The sequence below is a fragment of the Monoraphidium neglectum genome (genome assembly GCF_000611645.1).
Source record: "Monoraphidium neglectum strain SAG 48.87 unplaced genomic scaffold scaffold02534, whole genome shotgun sequence".
NCBI classification, from domain to species: domain Eukaryota; kingdom Viridiplantae; phylum Chlorophyta; class Chlorophyceae; order Sphaeropleales; family Selenastraceae; genus Monoraphidium; species Monoraphidium neglectum.
In genome coordinates this window covers 1-8,908 of record NW_014011094.1, presented here as the reverse complement: position 1 = coordinate 8,908, position 8,908 = coordinate 1, and the positions used below count along the sequence as shown (strand labels likewise).

The 8,908-nt window shown below is 65.6% G+C and overlaps 2 protein-coding genes across 2 annotated transcripts; both read left to right on the top strand.

Moving 5' to 3' along the window:
• Positions 1-16: 16 nt before the first annotated feature.
• On the top strand, positions 17-1,048 carry MNEG_10967 (hypothetical protein; the record flags this gene model as incomplete). The annotated part of the gene is made up of 2 exons (XM_014040562.1): positions 17-220; positions 491-1,048. The coding sequence occupies 2 exons, from the start codon at positions 17-19 to the stop codon at positions 1,046-1,048; spliced, it is 762 nt and encodes a 253-aa protein (XP_013896016.1).
• A 428-nt stretch (positions 1,049-1,476) lies between these two features.
• On the top strand, positions 1,477-6,809 carry MNEG_10966 (hypothetical protein; the record flags this gene model as incomplete). The annotated part of the gene is made up of 14 exons (XM_014040561.1): positions 1,477-1,585; positions 1,986-2,231; positions 2,435-2,545; positions 2,744-2,829; positions 3,066-3,344; positions 3,565-3,729; positions 4,021-4,149; positions 4,469-4,542; positions 4,729-4,821; positions 5,063-5,168; positions 5,616-5,673; positions 5,993-6,051; positions 6,340-6,512; positions 6,716-6,809. The coding sequence occupies 14 exons, from the start codon at positions 1,477-1,479 to the stop codon at positions 6,807-6,809; spliced, it is 1,782 nt and encodes a 593-aa protein (XP_013896015.1).
• Between the last annotated feature and the right edge of the window lie 2,099 nt (positions 6,810-8,908).

Genomic DNA, 8,908 nt, shown 5'->3' with positions numbered 1-8,908 from the left:
GTCCCGCGCGCGGCACATGGCCGCGCAGGGCGCCGCGGCGGCGGCCGGCGGCGGAGGAGGAGTTGCGGCCGCAGGCGCGGCCGCGGCGGCGGCGGCGGGGCGGTGGCTGGGGGTTGCGGGGGAGCACCTGTTTCTGCTGGAGATGGGGCACCTGCTGGGGGCGCTGCAGCAGTATGTGATGGACCGGCTGGCGCACGGCGCCTGGGCAGACCTGGAGCAGGTGCGCGGCTGCGGCGGGGCCCCGCGGTGGCGGCGACCCAGGGGGAGGGCAAATCGCGGACAACTGCTGCCGCGGGGCCCCATCAGGAGGGGCAAGAGGGGCCGAGGGTCATGCCACACGCCCCGGAGAGTGCCCTGGCGCTCGGGGCGGCGCAGCAGCCTGAGTTCGCGCGGGACCTCTCTCGAGGGTCTGCGCCGTCGCCCTCCCTCCCCCTTCCCCTCAAGCGCTGCGCCGCGCTGCCCGCGCAAACCCTGCCCCGCGTCGCCGCAGGGCCTGGCGGCCGCGTCGTCTTTGGACGAGGTGCGGCGCTCCCACGCGGCCTTCCAGGAAGCCGTGCTGCGCCAGTGCTGCCAGGGCGCCGGGCGCGGCCGCGGCGCGACGTGGCGCCACATCGGGCTGACGCTGCTGCAGCTGGCGGACGTCGCCCTCAGGGCGTGCCGCGCGCACAGACGGCTGCTAGAGCTGCGGGCGCAGGCGGCGGCGGCGGACGACGGCAGCAGGCCCGGGGGGCTTCGGACCAGGCGCCCGCAGCAGCAGCAGCAGCAGCAGGGGCGGCAGCAGGAGCAGCAGCAGCAGCAGCAGCAGGGGCGGCAGCAGCAGGGGCGGGAACAGGTGCCAGACGACGGGATGGCGGGGGCTGCGGCGGCGGCGACGGCGCTGGAGGTCGCCGCGCTGCGCGGGGAGCTCGCGTCCGCCGCGGCGGGCTGGGGCGCGGGGCGCGCGTACCTGCTCCGCATCCTGCGTAATCGGGCGCTGCAGCTGGGGGGCGATGACGAGGTGGACGCGCTGCTGGGGGCGCTGGGGTTCAACGGCTTCTACTCGGAGTGACGTCACGCGTTGAGCTGCCAGAGTAATTGGAACTGTCGTGCTGACTTATGAGAGCGTCTGTGGATGTGCGAAGCTGCCCCGCGCGTGATTGTGGGTCCCACTGGGCGAGATGCAGATGGCGGCGGCGATCCCGCGGGCCGACTCCCTGGAACAAACCAGTCACCAGCAAGGAGGTCACACTCCTGCGCGCAGGAGGTGGCAGTTTGATCTGATTTGGCGACGCGACGGCGGCGGGAAGCCGCGGGCAGCCAGTCATGTGGAATGCGGAGCTTTGCTTGCCAAGCGCACCGCACAGTTGTTTATACGTTTCCTGATCGTCCTTGAGTAAGTTCCCCTGGATCCTGGTGCTGACGTGGGGTCGCTGTGATCTCACCCCCCATTGGACCGCGCGATCCACCTGAACCCTGGCCGCGGGCCCTACCGCAACGATGGTGAGGCAGCAGAGCGCACGGTGCCGCCCCATGGCGGCGATGATAGCGGTGGTGATGCTGCTGGGTATCGCTGCCCGCGGCGCCATCGCACGACCCGCCCCGCCAGGTGCGAGAATGTGCGAGGGCATGACCTCGTTTGTAAAGCGGAGGATCTTATACCTGGTATATTGCGCATTCAAGACACGACGCGAGCCCAGCGAGCGCGCCGTGGAGTCGAGAGCCGTTCCAGCGCAAAAATGCGTTGTGGAACGCAGGGCGCACCTCGTTCATACCACACATCGCACCAAGGGCAGTCGTATACACGCCGTTTCGATATTTTGCGTCCGCAGGCCGCGCCGCAACCGCCGCTCGTGCGCTGCTGCAAGGCCGCGGTGGTGGGGGCGGACCTCAGGGCCCGCCAGGATCGAGGGGCCGCCCTCAAGCCGCAGAAGACGTGTTTGGCACCAGAGAGGAGTCGCCCTCACCGTCTCCGGCAGCTGGAGAGTCACCATCTCCCTCCCCCGCAGCTGGCGAGTCCCCATCCCCTTCTCCCTCTGGGGGCGAATCTCCCTCGCCCTCCCCCGCTGCCGGAGAGTCGCCATCCCCTTCTCCCTCCGGCGGCGCGTCGCCGTCCCCCTCGCCGAGCGCTGGAGAGTCACCATCTCCCTCCCCGGCTGCTGGAGGCGAGTCACCGTCCCCCTCCCCCTCCGCCGGCGAATCGCCCTCGCCCTCCCCCGCCGCCGGCGAATCGCCCTCTCCGTCCCCGCAGGCCGGTGAGTTCACCCCTCCCTTGATTCAGCGGGCTGCCCAGTGCCCCGAGGCAGCTCACGCCCATCATTCTGTGACAAACGTCACGCGCCTCAAGCGTTCGCCACCCAAAGTGCCCGCTCACGCCTCGAGCAGACTCGGCAGCGCCGCCTCGCTGGCTCACGCTGCTCAGCCCGCCACTCTCGCCCCGTCGCCTGCGATGCCACAGGAGAGTCCCCATCCCCCTCACCCGGCGCATCGCCCTCCCCGGCCCCGGGCGCCTCCCCGTCCACGGAAGGAGGGTCACCCAACCCCTACGCGTCCGCCTCACCTTCCCCAGGTGAATCGCGGCGCCCACGCCGAGCGCCACTCGGGCTTTGCTGTGGCCCCAGCAGCAGGCAGCACTAGAGGCTCCGACCAGCCCTCTGAGGGCCGCCTCGTCAGCCCCTATCCCGTCACTACCCTATGGCTGGTTGCACCCTGGTCCCCGGATCAAAAATCGCAGGCTCCAACAAGACATCCCTTGCCCCCCTTGCAGGCGCCTCCCCTGCGCCCTCCGCGTCCCAGGCGGCGCCCGCGGCGCTCGCTTCCCTCCAGTCTGGCGAGGTCTCCGGAGCCGCTCAGGTGTGCAGCTCGCTCTTGCCGCTTTGTGAATCTGTGTGTGCGGTTCTCCTGCTGTGACCCCGTCGTGGGCTGGCAGTCTTCGATGGTTGGATACCATAAGTGACGCATGTAATAGTGACGCCCGCACTGAACCAATACTGACATCACCCTGGCCCCAGGTGCACGGTTGGCAACACTGACTCAGCCCCTGCGTGCCTCAAGCAGCCCCCTGGCACCCCCCACTCTGCCCGCACCAGGCCATCTCGTCGGCTCCCGCCGGGGGCGGCGCGGCGACCCAGGCGGTGGCTGCCGCGGTCGCCGAGGCCGCACAGTCCGGCAACGTCAACTCCATCGCGCAGGCAACCGCCCAGGCGGCCGCCAAGAACCCCGACGCCACCGCCAACGTCCTCGCCTCCGCGGGCGTCGCGTCGGTCGCGCGCGGCGCTACCTCCAGCTTCGCGGCGGCGCAGGCGCAGGCGCTGTCGGCGGCGCAGCAGGCGGGGACGACCACGCAGGTCACGCAGGCCGTGGCGCAGGTGAGCGGGGGGCACCCTTCAAGTTGTTCGAAATCAGGGGCGTGTTCAAAGACGGGGGCTGTGCATTCCACCCACCACTGCATGGGGACTGAGTGAAATTGCGTGTCAAGGCGGTGCTGCCGTCCTCACTGCCCTGGATCAACCCGAAGCCGCGCGCGCCCACACACCTGTGCTGTGCATCCCTCGTCGGTTGCGTCCCCAGCACCCCCCTCCACACCAGTCCCGCACCCAGCCTCACTCCCACCCCGCCGTCTTCCATATCGGCTGCCTGTCTGTGCGTGGTGTTGCGCAGGCCACCGCCCAGAGCGCGGCGTCCAACCCAGTGGCGGCCAGCCAGGTCCTGGCGCAGTCCTTTGTGCAGAGCGTCAACCAGGGCGTTTCGCAGGTGGGGCTGCGGATGACAGACCGCACGCCTGGATGGACCCCAGCTGCTCCTATTGGATGACGGGGCCGACATAAAAAGAGCATGTCACATGCTCAAAAACGGTTTTTGACATCCGCGCGGCGCCTGGCGGATGCATCCGCTCTTTGTGGTCTCGCTCGCGGTAGCGCCATGACGGGCAAATCGTCATGTCCCCAACGATTTTCCCAGTCTAGGAATACACGCTTGCCCTGCCCGCTGCCGGCCGCGCCCATGCCCCCTTCCTAGCCTCTGCGCCCCCCCCCTCCGACGCAGTCTTTTGCGTCAGCGACCGCCCAGGCCTTCAGCGTGGCCGAGCGCCAGGGCACCACCAACTCCCTGGCCGCCTCTGTGGCCGTCGCCTCGACTGATGCGGCCGCCCAAAACACACAGGCCGCCGCGCAGGTGCGGGCGGGTGGGCGTGATCAAGCATGCGTGGCGTTTGGGGCCAGAATGGGTCCGCGGATTGGGTGTAGACGGCATCCATGGGTTTGGGGGGGCGCAGGCTGCAAAATGGTGATCAATGCACGAGTACCCCCCACTGATGTGCAAGCATCACTGCTCTTGTTGATGTGCTGACAACCATGATTTTCAGAGGTGTTCAACCATCCTCCTCCTGAACTCAGACTGTGTTGGGCAGACCGTCAACCTCATCACACGCCTCACTGGTCCAACACGCGCACCCCGACCGCCGTCCCCGCCCCGCCCCGCCCGACGTTCCCAGGCGCTCGCCCAGACGGCCACCCAGGCCGTCAGCCAGGGTGTCACGCAGAGCTTTGCCCAGAGCCAGTCCCTCGCGTGAGCGCTCCCTCCTCGCTGAGCTTGCCGTTAGGCGCGCGGCTGCAGCCCCTGCTGCGCCCTTGGTGCCACCCACACACTTGAACCGCCAAGCACAGACCACACCATGCAACCAGCATGCACACAGAAATCAATTCTCACGAGATGTGACAGCTAGCGCCCCCTCCAACATTTCCATGCCTGCAGGTTTGCAGCCGCCCGCCAGCGCGGCGTTGTGCAGTCCTACGCCTCGGCCGTTGCCAGTGCCATCCAGCAGGGCGGCACCCAGGCTCGCGACGCGTGAGTGTGGCCGCGAGCGGCAAAAAAGCTGCCGAGTGGCTGCTCGCCCGCTGAAATTTCGTGTCACCGGCTTTGCGCCTGATCCGCTGCCAGCAGATCCAGCAGTAGTGTCCATTGGTATTCCGCTGCAGCAGCTGAGGTGAGAGGAGGGGCCTCTGCTACCACCCCTGTGGCTGAGCGGCGCTCTGCTGCTGAGCTCAGGCCTGTTCTGTGGTCTTCTTTGACCTTGTGTCCCCCGCAGCTACGCCGCATCGATGGCCACCGCCATATCCGCCGGCGGCGCCCAGGCAACCGGCCTGGCCCAAGCCACGGCTGCCGTGTTCTGCCAGGGCGGTGCGGCCGCCGAGGTGCGCTGACCAGTCGGTGAAAGCGCTCGAGAAGCAGGGGGAAGGGGCTGATGGGTGGACCGGCTGCATACAATACATGTCATGTGTATGGCTATGCGCGCTGGCTGACGCACGAGCACACGATTGAGGCTAGGCTGGGGCCCTGCAGGTTCTGGGAAGTCGCTTTGTCAGTGGGATGCCGTTGACAAAAGGGGACGCCTTGCCGAGGGCTTGTGGTGCGCTGATTCAAGCAATTAGTACTACTCATTATTATTATTACTCCTTTCAAACCACTTGTGAGGAAATCGTGGCGCGCAATCTCTTTGCGGGACGAGGCGATAGCCCGCGCTCTGGGCGATTGCACCCACACACACAGCAGGCCCCTGCGCCCTCCCCCTAGCCTCCTCCCCATACACGCCGCGCCCCTTTGCTCTTCCCCGCCACCACACACACCAAACACACATGAAGGCGTATGCCGAGGCGCTCAGCATTGCCATCAACAAAGACCCCAAGACAGGCTGCACGGGTGAGAAGGGGTTGTGGGGTTGGCCGGAAGAGCGAGGGGACAGGGGCTGCGCTCTGGCACGGCAAGAGGCCAGAGAGACATGATTGCCGCCTTCAGCTCTTTTGGTGCATGTGATGGCTGCTGGAAAGTGCATGTACGCCCCAGTCTGGGTCGGTGGCGGCAGTCGTCAACAGCAGCACAAGGCAGACCGCGCAAATTCACATCGACGCCTCTTGTGGCGTGACCTAGCCTGCCACCCGGTGGCACCGTGTGGGTCACACTGTAGATGGCCTGCTGAGCTGCGTGCGCCGCTCGCCCCGGTCTGCCTGCGCGCACACAGTTATTACGGAGGCTCGCTCCTTTGCCTATGGTGAGCCCGCAGGCAATGGAAGTGCCGCGGTGCTTGCACGCGCAACCAGTGCTGTGCAGCTGCTACACCGACCAAATCCATGCAGCTGAACATTGCAAACGCCAGCCCCCAGCCGCATCGAGTGATCCAGCGTGGCGTTCTTGATTAAAACGATGTCAAGTGCATGGTCCCTCCATACCAGGCCAGCCAGGGGGCGCGCGGCTGCAACTCCTCCTCCATCCTCGGTGCCGCTTGCGCGATAACAGTTTCAACTCGCTCACACCGGCCCAATTGACATTAAGCCATCACGCCTCCTTGCAGCCCGCTGCGGCCCGCAGGGCGCCTCGGCCAGGGCCGGGGCCGAGGTTTCGTCGCGCATCCTCGGGGTGTGCAACATCAAGCCCGACGCCCCCGTGGCACCTGCGCCCCCCGAGTCGCCGCCGCCGCCGCCGTCTGGTGGTGGTGGTGGTGGTGGTGGTAGTGGTGGTGGCGGCGGCGGGTTCGCCTTCAAGTGAGGGGCCCACTGCTCCTGACTCTGCGCAACGCTCAGTGCACTCCATGCCTGCTTACCATCCGCTGCCCCACCGCTCGCCCGCGTGCTGGTGGCAGAAGCAGACCCCACCCTGCTCAGCTTCCCACAAAGCACTGCATCCCGCTGACCACGCCCCCGCCCGCACCACTGTGCTCCCCCGCACCCCCACTCCTTTCCTGCAGCATCCCGGGGTTCCCCTCGCTCCCATCATTCGGCTCCTCGTTCCCGGGCTTCTCGCCGATCACGTTCCCGGCCTTCCCAGCCTTCCCTGGGTGAGGGGCCAAGGCCCAAGCACGGCGTCAAGGCCCATCACCCCGACACTGAGGGGACAAGCACAGCGGCGCCCGCATTTTCGAGTGGCCTGACCCCTGAAGGATGCTTGGGGTTTTGCAGGACACCAAAATACATGGCGGAGTGTGCGTCAGTGCTCAAGAGGATACCACATGAGGTTTGATTAGCAGGTCCGCTTGTTGCCCTGATTCGAGCAGCATTTGTAGCGTCGGTCACAGACCCGCACAACCCACGCATGCTGACAGGGCGTGTGCATGTGACTGACAGGACGCGTGACTTCCGCCATGCCTCGGAAAGCCGCATGTTGCATGTGGTGTTGGTGGTTTGAAGCTCCAGTAGTTTTGTAGGGAGCAGCAGCAGCTTGGTCCCTCCTTCCCACCAGGTGTTATCAGTTGGCCCCTTGAGCCGCGTGCGAAGGAACAGGACAACCTTTGTGAAACCCCCTGTATTTGCTGGAAGGGATCGGTGTTTGGTGGCACGTACATCCGTGTGACAACCAGCAGCTGTCAAGTGTCTTTGCCATCTGGTTCCACATCCCTCGGGCAGCTTGGTGGATGAGGCCCTCGGGGTGGCATGGGTGATGACCCCTGCCTCCTGTCCGCCGCAGCTGCCCTGTTCGCATCTCACCCGGTGACGACGGCATTGATGATGCCTTCCTCATATGATATACAGCTCGAACTGAATGTGTCTGTGAGTGTTTGAAGCGATGGGCTAGCTACATCCTACCCGCCTGAGCAGCAACTCATGAATTCAAAGCACCTCAACAGCATCCCCAACCAGTGCGCTTGTGATCAGGAGCGCCCCGCCGGCTAGGGAGGCACAGTCTGTCTTTTTGAAGAACAAGGAAAGATATAATTCACGGGGTGGCTGAACTCCTTGACGCCTAGAACAACCGGAGAAGTAGTACCGTAGCGAGGACCGCTCGGTACACTGGCTTGCCGCAGCCATGGAGAGCCCTGCCCAGAAACAGCTCTATGATGTGCTGGCATGGTTCATGAACGTGTCCACCAGCGTGATCATCGTCTTTGTGAACAAGGTGAGAGCGCCCAGTTTGCGGCTTGATTCAGCGCAATGGTTAGCTATTGGTAGTCACAATGGCCGCACAGATACGTCAGACAGACGTCCCCACCCTGCTGCGTCGATGCGTCGCCCCCAGCATGCAGCGGCTGTGCATCAAATCGGGTTGCGCATTCATCCAGCAGCAGCAGACAAAGCACAATTTTTGCTTGTTGGCTGCTCGCACAGGCCCTTATTGATCCGAAGAAGGGGCACAAGTTTACCTTTGGTGCGTGTGGGGCACGGGAAAAGCCGCTGTGCCCGTGTGCGCAGCGGTTGGAAGGCGGTTGCACGAAGGAATGCCGAGGTCTCCGCTTCCTGCAAGCTGCCGCTCTCCCGCCTTGTCAAAGGCAACTATAGAACTGCTGCGCTGCTTCGCGCCATACTGCAGCATCCCACCGCTCACGAGCACAGGTGGGTGGGAGCATCAGCAACAGGCGCGTGCGCCTCTCGCCGCTCACACCCCTCACACGCTCCCACGTTGATGCGCAGCCACGACCCTGTCAGCGCTGCATTTCCTGGCGTCAGCCTTCAGCCTGAAGCTGCAGTCATTGATAACAGGCGTGCAGCACCCAAAGCTACCATGGAGAGGTGCGGCGCGCGGACCGCAGCGGGCAGGGTGCGGCTTCTGGCCTGCATGCACGGTGGTGGGTGAAAGCGTGCATTCAATTCATGGGGGTCAGTCGAACGGCCGAACGCCAGCCAGCCGCTTTGGGCAGGCAAACCCAATTGCAGGGGCGGCTGTGCGTTCAGGCGCCCACGGGACCGCGCGTTCGCAACCCTGGCCTGCCAAGCTTTGGCACCGCCCTGCCAACCATGTGGATCGCGCTCTACCCCACGCCATCGGCGGCCCCACCCACCATCCACGCCTGCCCTCCTTCCCGCCCTTCCACCCTCCGCCCCCTTTGAAACCCCCAGACAACCTGTACTTTTCGGTCATTGCCAACCTGTCCATCGCCAGCCTCAACATCAGCCTGCTGGTCAACACGGTCGGCTTCTACCAGGTCAGCACATGGGGTGGGGAGGGG